The 21,044-nt window shown below is 40.1% G+C and overlaps 1 protein-coding gene across 4 annotated transcripts; it reads right to left on the bottom strand.

The window, feature by feature from the left end:
• Positions 1-1,634: 1,634 nt before the first annotated feature.
• kdm1a (lysine (K)-specific demethylase 1a) lies at positions 1,635-20,873 on the bottom strand. Of its 4 annotated transcripts, none has more exons than XM_017475833.3 (21): positions 20,774-20,873; positions 16,016-16,312; positions 15,157-15,325; positions 14,302-14,435; positions 13,027-13,105; positions 12,724-12,816; positions 12,530-12,636; positions 12,285-12,366; positions 12,043-12,137; positions 11,573-11,590; positions 10,937-11,079; positions 10,529-10,619; positions 10,317-10,451; positions 9,884-9,957; positions 9,634-9,745; positions 9,252-9,384; positions 8,218-8,405; positions 6,216-6,330; positions 5,901-6,028; positions 4,735-4,881; positions 1,635-3,029 (listed from the first exon to the last, which is right to left on the bottom strand). In XM_017475833.3, exons 2-21 carry the CDS (start codon positions 16,286-16,288, stop codon positions 2,844-2,846), a joined length of 2,502 nt encoding a protein of 833 aa, XP_017331322.1. In that variant the 5' UTR covers positions 16,289-16,312; positions 20,774-20,873; the 3' UTR covers positions 1,635-2,843. The 4 variants fall into 4 exon arrangements, with proteins under 4 accessions (XP_017331322.1, XP_017331319.1, XP_053538671.1 ...); XM_017475830.3 differs by lacking the exon at positions 20,774-20,873 and adding an exon at positions 17,962-18,006; XM_053682696.1 differs by lacking the exon at positions 20,774-20,873 and adding an exon at positions 17,962-18,004 and having other exon boundaries at positions 14,302-14,429.
• Between the last annotated feature and the right edge of the window lie 171 nt (positions 20,874-21,044).

Below are 21,044 nucleotides of genomic sequence, written 5' to 3'. Positions count from 1 at the left end.
GTTAGTCTACTTTTAATTAGGACTCTTTATTGTTTAAAAATTTTTAAAATAAATATTTTGTGCTTGTTTATTTATCAATTAACCAACAGTATTTCTCATTGCTATTATTTTAATTCCGTTAACAGTGACGTTGAGCAGAGAGCTTACATTTAACTGTTTATGACAGACCTCCTGATTGAAGTTTAAATAAAAAAGATTGGTATCTGGATCGGTATCGGCTGTAAAAATCCTGATCGGGTCATCAGTAATGAACACCTTTAACCTAAAGCGCTGTGCATCTGACGGGTAAATGAACTCAATCACATCCTACATGAGATTATTCAGATATCTACACAATATACACAGAGCGGTGCGATAACTGACTCCAGCCCAGAACCATGACAGTGGAAAATGTCTAATATTGTAGCTTTTTAAATATATTTAAGAGGAGCAGACTTCAAACACTGAACATTGAGGTTTATTGTATTTGTTTACAAGGTGAACAGGTTAACCGTTGTTTTGTTGTTGTTTTTTTGCATACAGTCTGTAAAATGAACTGAAAATATTAAATTTAGTTTATCAGAAGGTAAATTAATGTCACGGCTCACACTATGTTCCTAAATTCTGTCATAATTGACAAGCTCAAGTTTTCTCATGCCTACTTGTGTGTTATATTGTGGCACATTAATGTTACCATCTCTTTAAAAAAAACAAAAAAACACCTAAACTTCAACTGGGCTCCTAAATGAAGTTGTTACTGTAGAGCCCTGGAGACCATGCCTCAAGGGGTTAGAGCTGTTTTGTTTGCACATGGGTGACCTGTACGATATTAGGCATGGTTTAAATGTTATGGCTGATTTGACACTACAAACATAACACAATGAGGTTACTGTCTGAAAAAATTTACTATAAAACCAATGCTATTTCACCAAACAAAATGACAACAGTACTGTAAAGAAATGAAAACTTTAAAGAAACCTGTTGCCACTAGGTGTTAACTGTAAGTAAATTGAGCCTTGTCATGTGACATCTGTATAAAAAAAAAAAAAGCATCCGTGTATGATTATTCTACGAACTTCCCATCTGAACGATTTCTCTGATGACATTTAAGGAACCGACGATGGGCTTCATTGTGATCACAGGTCACAGGCTGAAGGATTGCAGAAACACAGAGGTGTCAATTAGAGTACTTTGAAACACCTTGTGTGATAAAGCTTATCCAATAGGGGAAGTATTGCTGAATGGACCGTCTTGGCTGAGGAAAGAACAGTTTGTGCGGGTTTACACGTCCAACTGTAACATCTGTTCCTGCAAGTGTAAGCGCTGCATCATAATCTACAGATGGTGTGCATGAGGTAACGTCTAGGTATGTAGCGTGTCTGTGTGTTTAGCGTGAGCGTTCTTATGCGTTGACAAACCTGTGTGCCTACAGCTGCTTGTGTACACACCTTTCAAAACACACAGTGCTTTATACTTAGGGCACCTCCCAGAAACCTTGTAAAGACAGCAGGTGTGCGAAGAGGCGAGTTTAAACTCTGTGTGCGTGTGTGTGTATAAAGTCATAGGTAGCAGCGTTGTGAGAAGGTAGACAATAAGCAATCACATTGCTTCAACCTATATTACTGAACACGTCACACAAGACAAAAATCAATGACTCGGCCTTTCTTTTCTTCATTTAATACCAAATTCTGACAAAATATAAAACCTAGGCTATAATGACAAATATATAAACAAAAAAAAAAAAAAAACCTGTTCAAACTAGCTGCTTCAATTTCTTGAAAATCATTAACTTTGCAACAAAAATTTAAAACAACACTTCAAACAATTTTTTCTCCATTCGAATCTAAACAGTTGACCAAGATCATGAACAGCAGAAGAGGCTTTCACATGAATTTGGACTTTTTCTCGGCATCGAAATAATAAAAATAGAACAAAAGTCAGTGCAAAGGTTTTCCGATTCTGATTCCAGTCCATGTTTGTGTTTCTGAAAATATTCTTTCTCTGAACATATGATACTCTGTTTTAATGCTCTGTCAGACGGTGCTGATGAACTGAACCACATTTTGTCTAACTGGATATAATGTTGGTTTGGAGAAACATCTGCAATGAAAGCCAAACAGTGAAGTTCACACGGATCTACTGTGACAACAAGCTTCAGGAATCCCATCAATTCCAACTGGACGTCTTTGCAAAACATTGTTTTTTTGGAGCTGGTTTTAGTTCATGGTGTATCCAGACCGTAAGAAAGTGTGTGTGTGTGTGTGTGTGTGTGTGTGTGTATTCTGGGTTGAAATCCACTAGCCGTAGTTTGAATCATCAGACAAACAGCTCGTGGTGTGTGTGTGTGTGTGTTTGCCGCATTCAAGCTGCAGCATGTATTTGTGTGCATTCCAGTCTGTTCTTTGTTGAGGAACGAGCTGCAAAGCACACAAACAAGGTAACAATTATTCCTGAAAATTGTGGTAAATTCCAGGAAATTCTCAGAAGTAAAAAGGGGCTACTCCTCCTGCGATGATGCGTTTCCAGTGCTGATCATCAGGAAGAGGTAGAGCTTCCTTTAAACTCCAGCTTCCTTTTGGAGACCAGTAATTAGAGAACACACACCCACACACTTTGAGGGTTCAATACAGACAATAGACATCATATCTTCTCACTTACATTACATCAATATTAGTATACAAGCCTCTCTTTCTGACTGGCTGTGTACTCAAAGACTGTCCAGTAGTGTAGGGTGGTTCTGTTCTGGGCTGTAGAGGTGTGTGTGTGTGTGTGTGTGTGTGTGTGTGTGTGTGTCGGTTTTTCTGTAAACTGGACAAGAGGATGTATACATGTGAGCTCCTACATGCTGGATGAGACTTGTGTGTCTACACACTGGGAGAGGGCTGGGGGTTGGCAGCGGGTGTGTTCTGCCGTGGCACTGTGTACATGGCTCCGAGAAATTGATCAGCGATGCGTCCTGCCTCCCTGAGGCCACTCAGCAGAGCTCCGTGTACCGTCGCTGGATAGTTCCGGATTGTGTGCTCCCCGGCGAAGAAGAGTCGAGGAACGGGCTGTAAAGTACACAAACACGTGTATACTACCATATATAGCCAATACAGCTACTAAGACTGCAGCAAATGCATTCACTCTTTCCTCGTGCCTGGTTACATCATTCTCAAGGACTTCTGAAAACTCACAACCTAAGAATGATAATATTAAGACATTCTGCTGAGGTAAAGGCATACAATAAGTTTTCCATGTTTAATTTCATAACATTCCCAGCAGAAAACCAGCCCAAAACATACCAATTACGTACCCTTTCCAGTGTTAGCATTAGCGTGCACTAAATACATGATTTGAACCAAATTGTTAAGGTGCTGGAAAACCAATCTGGGGGGGAAAAAAGAGGAAAAGAAAAAAACAAAAGCATGCACAGTTACACGTTTGCTCTGCATACTTTTATTGTTTTCCGATGCCTTACTAAGTTAACTAGAAATGCTCAGTAAAGTTATCTACAACCCCAATTCCAAAAAAAGTTGGGACGCTGTGTAAAATGTAAATTAAAAACAATGCAATGATTTGCAAATCTCATAATCCTGTATTTTATTTACAGTAGAAAACATCAAATGTTTAAACTGAGGAAATGAACCATTTTAAGAAAAAATAAGGTAATTTTTAATTTGGCCACAACACATTTCCAAAAAGTTGGGACGGGGCAACAAAAGGCTGGAAAAGTTAGTGTTACTAAAAAGAAACAGCTGGAGGAACATTTTGTAAGTAATTGGAAACAGGTCAATAAGATGATTGGGTATAAAAAGAGGATCTTAGAGAGGCGGAATCTCTCAGAAGTAGAGATGGAATCTGTATGGAAGCAGATGTTGCTCTAAAACCTGTATACACCGTTCAGCATTGATGGGGCCTTTCCAGATGTACAAGCTGCCCATTCCACTGGCACTACTGCCCCCCCCCCCCCCCCCCCCCCCATACCATCAGAGATGCAGGCTTTTGAACAGAGCGCTGATAAAAAGCCGCATGGTCCCTCTCCTCTTTAGTTTAGAAGACGTCAGCATTTCTGGATCATGCTTCTTCTCTGCATGATAAAGCTTTATCCTGCATTTGTGGATGGCATGGCGAACTGTGTTCACAGACAGTAAGTTCTGGAGGTGTTTCTGAGTTCATGCAGTGATGTCCATTACAGAATCCTGCCTTATTCTGAAATTGTTCCACAAATTGTAGACGCAGTTTTTCTCAGATTGATGAACCACTGCCCATCTTTACTTCTGAAAGACTCTGCCTCTCCAAGATACTCTTTTTATACCCATTCTTTTTACTGACCTGCTGCCAATTAGTTTCTTTTTACTAACACTTACTTGACTAGAGTCTCTTTTAGGATATAGCATTTATTTATTTACATACTATATTGTTTTCTCATCATAAGTATTTAGCCGGATTTTACATCACTTACCTGTTATCTACATAAAAGCCGCTATATTCAGGTTAAGCCAGACTCTCTATTTAAAGCATTCACACGCTTGGTTTTTGTTTGGGTCACATGCACATACAAAAACAATACAGTTAAACAAGTAATGATTCTATACACTTCAATTCGAATAGATTCAGTTCGGCACTATATATTAGATTCAGGTCCAATCCAATATAATTCAGTTTAGCATGCTGTGATTTATCCTAGTTTTGACTGTAACAAAGCTGCTTTGATGGCTGCATTATAAGAGTACGATCTGAGAACAGAGCACTGTGTGTGTGAGCATGTCTCACCTGTGAGGCCCCAGGTATTGCAGGTCCAGGCGTGATTGGCTGGGCCATGAGGTCATAGTCATTGCCAGAGGAACCAGCTGCCACGTAAGAGTATGAGCCACGAGCCCAGGGGTCTGCACGCCATCGCGTCACCACCGTCTCTTTCGGCTAACCATGGCAATACACAAACCCTCATCAATTACTCTGGTGATATTGTTGGAATATTGGAATGGAGCCAAAATAGCTGTGTGTGTGTGTGTGTGTGTGTGTGTGTGTGTGTGTGTGTGTGTGTGTGTGTATAAATGCTACCCTGAGCCCATTAGGCTGGGTGGACAGTTCCTCTCCTTCTGCTATGAGATCAGACTTGAGTGTTAAGGCTACAATAAATCCTGCAAGGATTTAGGATCCAGTTTAAGATTCTGTTGTTTGCCTTTAAAACTCTTAATGATCAAGCTCCTTCTTATCTCAAAGATCTTATTACACCACATTCATCTAGCATATTTTTAAGATCTTCTGATAGGTTTCTTTTGTATGTCCCGATCCCGTTTAAAAACTAAGGGGGATGGAGCTTTTTCAGTTGCTGCCCCTCGTTTATGGAATCAATTGCCACTGGACATCTGCCTTGCACCCTCTATTATCATTTTTAAGAAGAGGATGAAAGCATATCTCCTCATTTTAATAAAATTTTTACTATTGTCCATCTCTATTTGGTTTTATTTGATTTTCGATCAACCTTTTTCTTATTCTATTCAGCACTTTGGTCAGCTTTGCTGTGTTTAAATGTGCTATATAAATAAAATTTACTTACTTACTATTATGCTTACACTTGGTAAATGGCGCACCTTATCCAAAGCACTTTACACTGTCTCATTCACCCATTTTCTCACACACACACACACACACCAGTGGTAGCAGAGCTGCCATGCAAGGTGCTAATTTGCATCGGGAGCAACTTGGGGTTCAGTGTCTTGCCCAAGGACACTTCGGTATGTGGAGTCATGTGCAGTCATGATGAAGTGTTCTTGGGCAAGACACTGAACCCCAGGTTGTATATTGCATACTGCAAAATCTATTAATTATCTTCTACAAATAATGGATGTTCATCATATATTTATATATATTCAGTACATATATAACAATTTGTCATTTCTAAAGTAGACCACGTCATCGGATGCGAGTTTACGCACCTGAGGAACTGCACTGCTACCGAAGATTCCTTTTAGGATCGCTAGGCAACGTCCCACGATGACATCATCGCTGATGTTCTCCATAATTCCTGCAGCCTCTCCGGCCATTAGCGCCAGCAGAATGGGGGCTAACAAGGACAAACATAGCAACACATCAGTCAGGAAGCCTAATCAGAGCAGCCACGAACAATTATATCTGGATGGTTGAAGCAGAACCAGGCATCTTAAATATGTTAAATTTCACTTTCATTTATTTAAACTGATTAATCATGTAAATTATTAAATTAAATGAGCATTAGTTCATTGAACACAGACCTTTGTAGAGGTTCCAGAAAAGGAAGAGCTCTCCACGGCTGGCTGTGGTGCTCCCTACGTGACCGAACAGGTTCACGCTTGGGTCCCAAAACACACGGTCGAAACACAGCACCACCTGCAGACAGGAAAGACACTGTGCATTAGTCGAGTGAAGCTGAAATGTACTGTACATAAGATTGATATATCAGAGGAAATATAATCTATCCAACATCATGTAGCCCAGTCCATACAAAAAAATCATCTTTAACCCAGAATTCAATATGAGAGTAGACTTCTAAAATCTCCTGGGGCCACCTCCCCCATCAGGCCTAGGCCTGCAACAGTTTCCCTGGTTGTACTCCGTAACCACGGGGCATTTGCAAGCCTATACAGGCAGTACAGAAAGCCGGTTATGGTGCAGTACAGCAAAAGTGCACTGCACCCCCTGCTGGTTTCAAGAGGAAACACAGCAGCAGAAGGTTGCATAATACTGCAGCATTTCTGTTGGTGGTGGGGGGAGAGAGAGAGAGAGAGAGAGAGAGAGAGAGAGAGAGAGAGAGAGAGAGAGAGAGAGATGCACTGCAGTGTGTGATAGTACTGTCACACAAGACAGAGGAGGGGGAGTGTTGAGATCAAAACACACACTCACTCACTCACTCAGGTTCAGGCCTGGAGGAATCCAAGGTAATCTTGTTCCAAGAACACGAAACTCCTTTGTGTCGTGTTGTGTAAAAATGCTACATCGAAGCTCAGCCAAATGGATTACTGACCTGAGCTGCTCCACCACCAGCGCTGAATTCGAAAACATCGGTTTTGCTTCCGAGCGGCACAAACACACTTTTCACTGGTTCTTTACAGAATGTGTCAAACATCTGAAGGTGTAAAATATTGTTTTATTGAACTCCACGTGAACAGTCTCCATTCTGAATGAACATACTAGAAGATTCACTGGCCACTTTAAATGGTTATTGATGCCAGACAAGCTGGGACAGCTGAAGAAGATTGGAAGAAGACCAGGCTCAACCCCCCCCTTCAACTTTCCAATTTCAGTGAGGATTCCAGGTACTGAAACCAGATGTGGGCTTCTGCTGTTATACCACATCTGTCTCAAAGTTCAACATGTTGTACGTTCCAAGATGCTTTTCTGCTCACCATGTTTGTAAAGAGTGGTTATTAGAGTCAATGTAGCCTTTTTCAAACAAAGCGTCCACAGAATTGTACAAAGAACGTCCGTGCCCTGGATGTTTTTTTTGTACCATTCTGTGTAACCGCTACACTGTTCGTGAAAATCCCAGGAGATCAGCAGTTTCTGACATATTCAAACTAGCTCATCTGGCTTCAACGAACAATTGTTGCAATCATCAGTTGCTGCATGATTGTATGAACTGTGTTACCGCCACACGATTGGCCGATGTGATAAATGCATAAATTAGCAGAGATACAGGTGTTCCTAATAAAATGCCAGAGAGTGTATATTCCATCCATCCATCTTCTTCGGGTCAGTGGTGGCTTAGCGGTTAAGGGTCTGGCTTACTGATCGGAAGGTCGGGGGGTCAAACCCCAGCACTGCCAAGCTGCCACTGTTGGGCCCTTGAGCAAGGCCTTTAACTCTCTCTGCTCCAGGGGCGCAGTATCATGGCTGACCCTGCGCTCTGACCCCAACTTCCTGACAGGCTAGGGTATGTGAAGAAAACAATTTCACTGTGCTCTACTGTATATGTGACCAATAAAGACTCATTATCATTATAACGCTTATCAGGGTCACGAGGAAACCTGGAGCCTATCCCAGGAAGCATCAGGCACAAGGTGGGGTACACCCTGGACAGGGTGCCAATCCATCGCAGCGCACACTCACATAGAGTGTATATTACTGTAGCTAAATAATGCTATATCCAACTTAACATAAACCATAAACTCAGTACTCAAAAGGAAGTATGTTAGGCTTTCATCCTTTTTAATAGTTTGATAGATAAATAAATAAATAAATACATACATACATACATACATACATACACACACACACCTTGTTGAGGTTGCCGAAACCCATCCTCTGAATAGCAGACGTCTTCCACTCGGGCAGCGGAGGCACAAACTGTACCGCGGGTGGCTGCTGCTTCATCACTCCCAGAGGAAGCGTACACAGCACCGCATCACATTTATAGATAAATGTCTGCGTGGTTGAGCGTGTGTTCACGGCTATCACCTCACAACCTGGAGTGAGAAAGAAGCACAATTTTGTTTTGTTTTTTATACATCTACATCTATAGGAGCATAAAAATTCGAGCAGACACACAAAGACTGAAAAATAGAAACTAGGAGTTTGGACAGAAATTGATCAGCTTTGACCGCAACAAATCTTCTGAAGCTGTAGGAGCTGAAACCAGTCGATTTATTACTCACGTCAACTTTATTAACTTCCTAGATATTATTTACTTATATATATATATATATATATATATATATATATATATATATATATATATATATATATATATATAAATAATTAGAAATGCACGATACTAAATTTCTCAGCAGATACCGATAGTTCTGCCTTTTATGCCTTTTTTAAAAATTAATAATAATTAATTTAAAAGAATTCTGAAAGAATGCAAATAAAAACTTTATTCTCTCCATTTCAACAAGACTCGATGCCGAAACTTCCGAAGCTTCACTGCTGCTCACTTCTGGTGTAAAATTTTAGCAGTGCAGAGATTACAAACTTCAGTTTTGTCATCATTCCATACAACACGAAATCGATGTGTTTTCCCACCCTCTTTTGATTGACAGGATATAATCGGCCCTAATCATTGTATGTTTTTAAACTATCGGCCAATAGCCTTTATCAGCCAATACATCAGTGCATCTCTAAAATAAATAAATAAATAAATAAATAAATAAATAAATGTGTGTATGTATGTATGTATGTATGTATGTATACACACACACATATTGCACGTATGTGTGCATACAATTATTGCACCATTCAAATTTAGTTCAAAGAGCAAATTAACTGCAAAACGACTGCTCAGATTCGAATCATGTTCTGCAGGGGCTCACCTGAGGAGGTGTAGCGCACCTGACGCACAGCTGTGTTAAGTTTGATGTCCAAACCCTCGGCCAGCGCCACCGGAACACACGAGTAGCCATTCCTCACGGTCAGGTGACTCCCTGTGAACTCAAAATCATCGTCCTGTACACATATACACACACACGAAGGTTAGAAAGGGAAAACAGAATCAAACATGAGGTACATACACACAGATATAGATATTATATTATATTATATATTATATTATATTATATTATATTATATATATATATATATATATATATATATATATATATATATATATATATATATATATATATATATATATAAATAATATATATATATATATATAATATATATATATATATATATACACACACACACAGTTACCTGATCCCAGTGTTTGAGTGAGAGTGTAGACAGAGGTGTGGCGTTGGCAAACTCCAGGTTTGCAAAGTGCCAGTCCAGAATCTGTCTGTCTCTTGAGGACAGATACACGTCGCTGAGAGAAAGACAGAGAGGAGCAAATGAGAAATATCATGTCTATAATATAATATCAACAGAACAGCTCTACAGGCTGTTGTAAATGCATGATCAAGTCTGTATGCATGTATAAAAGGATAATTAGACATGCACGTACCTGGGTGGATTAGCCTCCAGCTCTTGCAATCTCTCCTCAAGTTTCACCTGCTGCTCAGCCAATGCATCATATTCCTACAAAAAATTCACCCACAGCACTACATTAACACTATATCCAACAACAGCAGGGCCCATTTTAAAGGGGGTGAATACTTCCGCAAGGCAATAATTCATGGCACATTGAAGAAGAGCTAATTAAGACAGCATATTGTCTTATTAGTGAGAGTCCTTTGCTACAACATGGTTTCACAACCACACCATTTAAAAATCGCTTTCTTAGTGCAAAACGCATCAGACTGATGATTTTATTTAGCAATAAATATTTAAAGACAGTTTTAAGATATGATGAGCCCAGGTAAGAAACATGATTAGTGTGTGTGTGTGTGTGTGTGTGTGTGTGTGTGTGTGTGCGCGTGCACGCGCGCATGTGAGACCTTGCAGAGGGCGGTAAGATCACGATGTTTGCTCTTGACCAGGAACTCGGCCGTGATGTCCCTGGGAGGCTTCACCTCACTCGCCTCTTTATACTGTTGATGCAGCTCCTTTACTTTCTCCTTAGTGGACACCATCTAGCAAAGATTCAGTAGTAATTAAACATGGAATTTAGTGTGTGCATATATGTGCGTGTGTCTAGTTTTGACCGTACCTTATTAAGCAGGTCTTTAAGCTCCTCCTGCGTCTTTACGATCTTCTTCCAGTGCTCGATCTGCTCATCCTTCACATGCTTCTCCTGCAGCCTAGACATATACACGCGCACAGCTTTGTAATTAACGCTCTGTACATCATATCACAGCATAGCAAGACACACACACGGGTCATTACTTTTACAGGCTCATGAGAGCAGAGTATTTTGTGTGTGTGTAGATTGTAGTTGGAGTGTTTTCAACATGGAGGCTGGAGCCACTTTCCAGACTCAAAGCCAGGGAAAATACTGGCATACCTTTACCAGTGATGAGCTTTACAAACATTACTGAGAAATTCTATTATTATGTGTGCTGACACGATTTGCATTATGAGAGTTTGGATTTGGCTGATGTATAGGCATCGCACTCACTGTATGACCACTTCCAAGGCTTGGCCAAGAGACACAGGTTTGTTATTGAGGAAGTTGAAGTCAAGTTGGTGGCTGAGATAGGACGTGGCCTCCAGAAGCCTGTTAAACTCTTGCTCCACCATCTCATCCTTCTCCTTAGGAACCTACACACACACACAAAACAGAAGAGAAACAGCAACATGGATGTAACCAGAAACTGATAATAGATTAAAAACAGGAGCAGAAAGCAAACATGTCTGACTTAATAAAAGGTTGGGATCCCATTTAAAAAAAAAAAAAAAAAAAAAAAAAAACAACAAAAAAAAAACAACTCTAGGACACAGATCCTCCAAAACCTCGGAAAAGAGACATGAACTTCCCAGGATGCTGACTGTATTAAAGTCTCTATCAAATTATTTTTAGCATTCTTTATACTAAGCCCATAGGCATGTTCGCAAATATCCAATAACAGAAAGCAAGACAACCGGACAGACATGATGTCAGTGATGCACTCGTGTTTAAAGTTAGTGATGGTCCTAAACCTGCATACTTCTACAACTTATGTGCATCTACAATGGGATATTCAATAGAACTTTCCAGTAAGCACTGCTGCTGTTTTACACTTTCAATAAAATAAGCATTGAATTAAATACTCACACTTGTGCATCGCTCTCCCTGTTAGACAGAGACAAAGAAAACCAATCAATAGAGAAGACAGGACAGTCAGTTGTTACTTTCAGCTTTCCTGGGTATACAGGAAGGGTCTCTCTAATGTAGACACAGGGTTAATGATGGTGTGTGAGGGAAAACTCTGCTGTAAACATGCCTGATTGAGCTCATAAACTCAAAACTCTGAATCAGGGTCTCATTTAGTCACACACATGTGTCGAGCTGTGGCTCTTCTAGACTGAAGCTGCAGAATGTTATTCTAACACTACACATTTCCTGTATAATGGATCCTTAGTGCTAAACACATCTGGTTCAGCTCTTAATGCAGATTGAGGAGAATCAGGTGTTACAGCATGGAAAGTATAAGTAAACTGTGCAAACCATTTAATATGCTGGAACTGGATTTAAAAAATTATGTAGTACTGCATAAACATAGCTGTGTGTGTGTGTCTACTTACAGCCTGGCCATTGGCCTCATAGAGGGGACACTTCTGTTTAATCTTGGCCAGTTCCATATTCACTTGCTTACTGATAACAGCCATAGGGTTTCCACCTGAGAGAAAGCAGAAGCAAGGAGGGAGAGAGAAGTTTAGTTAAGTTGGTAAAAAAAAAATCCGTGCAGAAAGGAAAACCAAGCATTTATTGAATTTCTAATAGTCTTTCATTCATTGTGCTTCCTCACTACAGCGCAAAGTCTCACCTAGGCCTGTAACCACCATTGCTCCCAGGTCTGCTACGTAATTGCCTTTACGAAAGGTGGCCACTCTTCCTCCAACACGATCCTGTCAAAGAGCAGAAGTTAAAAAAATCATCAAACCTAATGCATCAGTATTACATTTGATCATTATAATAAAAAAAAGTAGTAGTATAAAAGTATATTAAAAAAAAAGAGAGTAGTCGATTGTATAATGTGTAAGCGATGTGCAGAGCGTGTGTTTTTCTCACCCTGGCTTCCAGCACAGTGACGTCCATGCCGAAGCTCTGCAGCTGCCTCGCAGCCGCCAGACCAGACACTCCTCCCCCAATCACAATCACCTTCCCTGTCTTCTTACCTGAACACACAGGGCGTGTCATATTTCACACCTCTTCACCAGTCACCTTCCGTTACTCACCGCATAGTCAAATGAACACCTGCTTACTTGGTAGAGGTTTGACTCTCTTGTAGATGCCAAAGTTGATGAGGCCATGCCTCTCCAGGTAGCTGTGGATTCTGTGAACTAGGCCAGCATCACCTGTGGGACAGATCCACAATAAGACCATGCAACAGAACATGTTGCTGTGACCTGACACAATGTACGAATAAAATGAAACACAAAAGCACTTCAAAACAACGACTAACGACAATTTAACTAACGAGCAAAAAAATGCTAAAACGTAACATGACACTCATGAGATGCAATTAGCTCAAGTCAAACGGATGAATCTGAATGTGATAATCTTACTGTTGTAAGGTGCCTCCAGCTGTTGGACTGTAGACTCAAACGTGAGCTGGACCTTTGGGTTATCCAACCAGAGCTGGAGCTGGAAAGACAGATGAGAGGAAAAACAAAATGACTCGCATTCATCCAACTTGCCATTGAGCTTTTAAGAAGTTCATTAGTCAAAGAAGCAACCAAGAGAGTAACTCTGAGGAAGTTCAAATGAAAGAAGCTGAACACACCACCACAACACAGAGACTACACAAATCTGGGCTTTATGAAAGTGGTCAGAAGCAAATAAAAATCATAAGAAATCCAATTTGCGAATCTCTGGTCCAAAGAGAGTTTTGGTTTTGAGACCAAAACTAAGCTTTGTGGCCTTCAAAAAGAATGCGACATTTTTGTGGAAGCCCAACCCTTTTATAACCATGTTAGGGAACACCATCCCTACAACAAAGCATGGTGGTGGTAGCATCAGGACTTTTCATCAGCGGGGATTGGGAGAGTAGTCAGGTAGAGGGATGGATACAGAGCAATCCTAGAGGAAAACTGCTCCCGTCTGCAAGAGTCTTGAAAAAACATCGGAATCCAGATGTGCAAAGCTGATAGAGACATATCCCAAGAGAGCTGCAGCCAAAAGTGATTCTACCAAGTAATGACCAAGGTGGTGTATACTTATGAAACTATGAAATGTCTTAGATTTGTTTACTATTATAACTGTGTTCTATCTACTTCAGTGCACATTGTTAGCTTGTTTCAGAAAAAAGCACAAGACAGGATTACACACGTACAACTCTTTACACCAAACAGTCAAATGCTAAATAGTAATTGCTGTCACACTGTCACAGCCTGTCGGTGCCCTCCATTAATATAGGCACCCTTGGTTTAAAAAAAAAAAAATTTCACAAAAATACTCTGCTCTTGTGGATGTCAAACAATTGCAAACACAACACAGGTTTATCAAAATAAATAAATAAATAAATAAAAATTCAGTGTGTGTACCCTTTCAGTCAATACTTTGTGCTAAGTCACTTTGCCAAGATAACAGCTCTGAGTCTTCTCCTATAATGCCTGATGAGGTTGTAGAATACATGGCAAGGGATCTGAGTCCATTCCTCCAATATGTGTTTTCTGTTGTGCTGAAAAATCAGGACTTAGACATAAGTATGTCTAACCCCAAACTACAGCGGAAAATAAAGGCATAAGGGTACTGCAATTTAAGATTTACACCAGATGTTGTACCGTTTTCAATCCAGAATGGAGCATTAACTAAAAATCCTGACTGAAGCCAGGCCTTACCGTGCGGTTCCTGATGTACAGGAAGACCTTCTGAGTCTGCTGTGGCCCGCTGATGATGTCAGGGAAACACGCTGCTTCCTGTGATGTCATTCGATCATGTGGGAGGCGACTCTGAAAGGCTGCGCCCTCTAAACCTGACAACAACGCCAAAAAACAGCGCAAAAAAAATCAACTGCGCTCGCTCACTGTGAGCTATTAAGAGCAGTTCCACACCAGACAGCAGAACCTTTCATGAACAAGACAAAACGTCTAAATTAATGTTCTTCTTTTACAATATGAACGCAACAGGACCTCAGACCATTAGGTGAGGTAAAGGTTTTGCTTCGCCAGCTACATCATGCTACCCGATTTAAATAAGAAATAAAACACTTGGGGTTATGTTGATGTAGGAAAATATTCAACACCACCATGTCCCAAAGTATTTGATTCCTCTTACACCACAGCATGTTGCCAAAGATAATATTTGTTTATTTATTAAAGAACGAGTCGTATATTTGATCCGTTTATAGTTAGATTTAGATGTTGTGGAATCACTTACAGTATTACAGATCTAAATAGTCGTTCCCTCACCAGTTAAGTAATAAGACTGAAAAAATGCCTCGAAAGCAATTTGCTGTCCTGAAGACTTTAAAGTGGCAGAAAAATGAACAGGTGGGAACAGCTTTAACCTCTGTTACAAAGCGCTGACACTGGAGACTCCTTCCATAAATGTTAAATAAATGTCTCCTTACAGAAATTTTCACAATATGAACAATTATGGTTTTTTTTTAACATGTTTATTATTAGTCTCAGACTATGTGTAACATCCATGAACGACGAAAGCAAAACTAAGCCAAGTGGTTAAGCTCCTCTCACCCGAGGGCTCCTCTGGCTCACTGTCGTTTTCCTCCTCCACAGGTGGAGCAGGTGGAGGGACCACCTGCTTTCGTTCTTTCTCCGCTTTAGCGTTCCTCTCCTCCTCCGAGTAGTACTCGTCCTCCGACAGGTTCGCCAGGCTCTCGTCCATCTCCCTGTACTCCACCTGCAGCATGGGTCACATGCACAATCTTCCTTACAACCAGCTCACAGAGACCGAACACGCACGGTTCTCCCACCATGAGGGCAAAATTAATTACAGAATATTTAGCTCTATTTATGTCCCAAGTAGGTATGCACTGATATCTAATTTGTAACACAACCTATGGTTTCAAATGCTTTTACCTTCGTTGATTTAAAATGAACATCAGCAGTGTTAATAAGCACCATAACTTCTAGCTCATGTGTCATCTGGTTACTCACAATCCTGCTAGTTTCTTTTAATTTTTTAGGAATATTTTGTAATATTTGGTGTTTTCCACAATAAAATTGTGCCTGGAGACACTACAGGCTTTGTAGTACACCAGACTCTGGACAAGAGGGGAAAAAAAAATGCCAGCAACATTAAACCAATCAGGGTCTCAGAAATTCCCTCCTCCTGCACTAGCGTTAACATGTTCTAATTTAAGAGATTTATTTTAGAGGTGTTCATAGAGTAATGAGGGAACACAGAAGAGGTGTTGTATTTGGACAAGCTAAATAAGATAGCTAGCTAACTAATTCATGCTAGGGGGAAACACGTGCTACCTGGGTCCTCCTAAAAGCAACACACTGATATCGCATGATGCAGGACATAACATGCCTAGTACTATCCAACACACACGTGTCAGCACCAATGATGAAATATTTAGGTGTTCACTTTGGCTCTCTTGCGCCGGCTGGTCCTGCGCCCTTCGGCCGAGTCCTGATCCGCTCCTGCCGAGCCGGGTAGGTGAGGCAGCGGTGGTCCGCTCGCCTCTCCGCTAGGGGAGGCCCTTTCTTTCTTCTTCACGTCTGCGGAAGAAGCAGAAGAACCTGTCGGAGCTACCGACTGGGAGCCCGCAGAGGTCTCCAGGGCCCGATCAGCCCCGTTCCCTCCTGAGGAAGAGGAAGAGGAGGAGGAAGAGCCTGGGTCTTTCTTATTTGAGAGCATGATGGAGGATGACAGAGGCCTCTCCTGAAACAGAAACAAAGATGGGAATGGGGTTTAAAAAAAAAAAAAAAAAAAAAAAGCACACAAGATGATTGGTGAAGTGTCTGAAAGATGAGAGATGACCGTTTTGACACACAAAACACACACACACACACACACCCCTAGAGGAATGCACAGGGTGGTGAACTATTCAAGAGACACTATATAACTGTATCCCTCACTAAATTTGGAATTGCAGTCCACCAGGTGAGTAAAAGCGGCCTAGTTCTTCATTTTGGTTGCCTGGAAACTAAAGAGTGGTAGCGAACATACTATAATAAATGTATAGTGAACTAGTTAGCTAGTTAAGTGCATTAATACATTAATACTAAAGCCCTATTCGGATCGGAATATTTTCATGTATTTTTTTTTTTTAAGTGATAAGCAATAGGAGCTTGTTTCTAGTGGGTTGTAGTTTCTACAAACCCGAACGATTTGTGTGTAATGGGACCGTTTCCTTAAATATCTCAAGCATTAGTTTAAATTCACTGATATGGTGGCAGGCCAAAACAGTTTATTAAAAGCATGAACATGTGAATATTTATCAGTGACATTAGGCTACATTTAGCTGACAGGACACGGGCTGAATGGCAATGCATGGTGACCCATTAGGAGGTGGTTTATAACATCGCAATGCATTAGCGTCTTTAACAAAGAACTGGCTATCGCTAACATTACATGGAGCATAACGTTAGCTGGTTTCATGGCTACAATGCCAGCTGCATCAAACAAATATAATATGGCAACGTCTTTCAGGTGCTTCGCCAAATTCCAGGTGTTTCCTCGCTTTGTTTGAAATGAACTATGGCATCGGTTACACACCGGAAACCGATAATAGGTTTCCTCTCGAGTCGGGGCAGAGCTAAACTTCTGTAGTTTTTCCCGTGTGCTTGTAGGCATTGCTCTTCTTCTTCACCACTTGTGGACCGACAAACACTTGCGCGTATTTGCTGCCCCCATCAGGTCCGGAAGAATCGCAACCTTGGTACTTTCATTACAAACGGTACTAATGCTACTGCATAAAAACAAGTACCGTCACGTTTTAAGAATGCTGGTACCGACTTGGTACCGAAGTATTGGTTCTCGTGACATCCCTATTGTGAAGTAATGTTTGACTAGCTTAAGTTTAGCTGCCATTGTAATGGATCGTTTCGTTTTTCTTAATAATATTTTCTTTCTTCTCCTGAAAATGCGTTCCCAGGTAGTATGTGTAGGCGAGGTTTTATCTCCGGGATGCTCCCAAGTCCCAAGACCATATTTTGTCTTGCAATTCAGAAATGTTTAATGTCTGGGGGAGGGTCACTCATACGCATGCGACGAGACTAAATATGGCAAGTAGCAGCTATCAAAAAAATTTGTCCAATGCGAGGAGACATCTGAATAGGAAGTCAGATGAAATCTCGACAGACAGAACTGCCCCACCCTACACACATACATGCACACAAACACCTCCTGCCCCCACAAGCACCACCTGAGCTATTAATTTAAATGTTAATAAACCCTCCTAAACATGCCTCTGATATGACAGAACCAAAAAAAAAAAAAAAGATGCTGTTTGAATGTGCTGAGGGATGTTTGTAATGATGGCAAATTCACAACAAAGTGCACATTACAGTAACCTTGTTTTGTTTTACCCATTTCTCGGTGCACCGGGAAATATCCATTCAATCACTGGGAAATAAAGGCAGAATAAAGAAACAGAGGTGAGGACCAGGAAAGGGTGCAACTGTAGCGGAGGGGTGGGGGGGTGGGGGGTAAACAAACGTACAACAAAAATTATACTTAACTGAAAGGGTGGACATTGTTTCAGTTGTAGCCGGTCAAAATTCTGTTACTTAGAAACTGGTTTTAACTTAAATTAGAAATGTAGACCTCCTTTTACCTCTACAAAATGGTCAGATTAATAAAATTCTGAACAATTCACAAGACTCAATATGAAAAGTTATGGAAGTTAAGGTTAGGGGCGGATTTACTGCTTACACCTTTTGTCCAGCAGCATACAAATTTCTAAACACTTTTGATTAAAAATGTCAAATCGTATGGACAAGAAATAAAAGTTAGACTAAAAATGACTTCTTGTAGTATCTATACAAACCACTATGGATTTGTTTGCAAGTTTTAAATATAGTTAGATGACAGTGCCGTTTAGGCCGGTCACCATAATTACGTTATGGACTTATTGTACGAGATAAAGATATATATACACGCACACATCTATATATGTGTATATGAGCACAATCATTTTTGCTGACCTCGATATTGCACGTTGTGTTTACACGCGTGTTTCGTTTACGTAGTCAATAATGCTGGGGATTCAGCCGCTTAAGCTGCGCGAGATGAAACTGAACAGTGGTGAACTGAAGCACTTTACTAGCGGGTTAATTAACTCACCCAAACACATCCTATACATGTAGGAGATTAATCAGACATCTACACAACATAAACCTAATACCACAACTCACTTCTGCACAAAATCATACAAATGCACAAGTGAACACTCGAACTTAAGTAAGGCGCGAGGTAGAACGGTGTCACGTTGTGAATGCGCTCTTTCATGGACAATGACTAAATAAAGCATAAAGAATTCACAATATTGTAGTACAGTAGTGAACTCCTTGTAATGTTATTATTTCAGGAGATCAGTTGTTTTACTACAAGGGCAGTTTTCATTGATACATATTTAAAATGTGTGAATATTTAGTTAAATTTTTGTATTTCCTCGTCAACTAAAATGCTGTTCACTAACATTCGATACTGTTTTAGTCAGCATAAAATTGACTAAAATGAGCAAATATGATGGTGATATATTGACTAAATCGAAAGCATATTTTCATCAGAAGTCAAAGACTATTTTAGGAGATTCCAGTTCCAGTGTCTGAGGAACAATTTCATTTCACTCTGTACTGTACCAGCTGTAAATGGTTGAAATGACAATAAAGCCACTTGATTTCTTAAGAATTAAAAGTTTGTTGCTCTTTGAAAGGGTATACTTGCATTAATATGCTATTATATTATTGTTATATCAGCGGCATAAAACGGTCTTAAAATGACAATAATATTGTTTAGCATAGTTATTTCTGGGACAATTTATCGTCCAACAAAAGTAGTTATCGTTACAGGCCTAGTGATGTTCTCGATTCCGATTGCATCAGAAAGCGTTGACTAATTTTCTATTTTTCCAGCAGAAGCTCTGTTAGTAGGTGGAAAGTACTAAATTCCCAATGGAATGACTTGAGATATCCTAAACAAAGCTGAGTCATCACCAGGACACATAACTCCAAAATACACCGATGGAGAATAGTGTATAAAAATGAAATCACAATCTCGATCAATCTAAGGGTAGTGAGACAATCCAGAGCTGAAAAAAGAAAAACCAATTTGGTAAAGCACTTTTTTCTGAAAAGTCACCCAACTGTGAACTTGCACAAATTCCACCATCGTCCAAGAGAATAAACTCCAACCAAGCAATGGTTGGGAAAAAATTACTAACCATTTTTGCTGCTAATCTACTCATGGGGGCGGGACCTATACATTCTAAAAAGCATTTAATTGGACGAACACCAGTGTAGTACAGGATGAATCATCCAAATAAAATTTTAAAATGTTTTCCCGGTTGTGACGAGCTATGATATTTAAAAGAGAAAACCGACAAAACTATTTTTTTCTAGATACACCATCATATTGGTGTCCATGACACTATGGGACCCAGGTACAAAAAGCTCTGAAATTTCAACAGTTTTTTTTTATTATTATTATTATTTCATTTTAAGCAACTGTTAATATCTTTGTTTAGACCGCCCAAGTGTTCAAAACAAACTTCAAACGTCATACATTAAATTTACTTAAATAAAAAGCTCACTGATATCAAAGACCATGACAACTCAATGATTTAATCTTAATTTCACCAGCTGTTCAGGGTTTTTTGTCTCAAACTGTAGAGGGCAAAGTTATTGTAAAAAGAAAATAATTTGACAGTTTACAGATTACATCATATGTTTTAACGAGCTAGTTATCCAGTTAGCTCGTTTCAGTTAGCAACACTGCAATACAATACAATACAATGAGCACACTAGCCTGCGATGTTTTTTCCCCACTCGTATTCCAAGTCTCTCCTCCTTCTTCAGGATTGGTTAGTTCTACTCCAAATCCTGTATAAGGATTGGCTAATACAGCACGTTCACACGAGAACTACCAATCTATCGTAGAATGGGCGGGGCTCTTCCGGAATACGAGTGGGTAAAAAAAATATACAGCCGCAAAAGCGTTGGCTGGTTATCTAGCTTAGCTATAATTGCGCCGCGAGCAGTTGCCTTAACGCGCTAACGGTTGCACTCTAGCAAATAGTAAGCTGATATTAAAACACAACAATTAATACTTGAATACGGAACGTAACGTTACGCATTTTAACATATTAGAAGCAATTTCTAAAACATATATTTTATTTACCTCTTGTTAGCTACCGTCCGGCACAAAGGAAGCAGATGTGTGACTGCAGCTAAGAAAAAGGACCAACCAGATCATCCAGTTGAGTTCTAAATGGGCGGTGCGTAGGATTATCGAGCGTTTAATTGGTGGGACGTTCCATCAATCAAATCTGAATCCTCTGGGACCTCTCACACGTCACGTTTTATTTACTAGACTATATAGTACAATGCACTTGTTAGGGAGTTTTGCGTTTTTATAATAATGCCTAAAACAATCCGGCGCACCCCCAGCG

The sequence above is a fragment of the Ictalurus punctatus genome, chromosome 9 (genome assembly GCF_001660625.3).
Source record: "Ictalurus punctatus breed USDA103 chromosome 9, Coco_2.0, whole genome shotgun sequence".
NCBI lineage: Eukaryota > Metazoa > Chordata > Actinopteri > Siluriformes > Ictaluridae > Ictalurus > Ictalurus punctatus.
The sequence above is the reverse complement of the archived record's forward strand: the minus strand, read 5'-3'. Positions and strand labels throughout refer to the sequence as shown.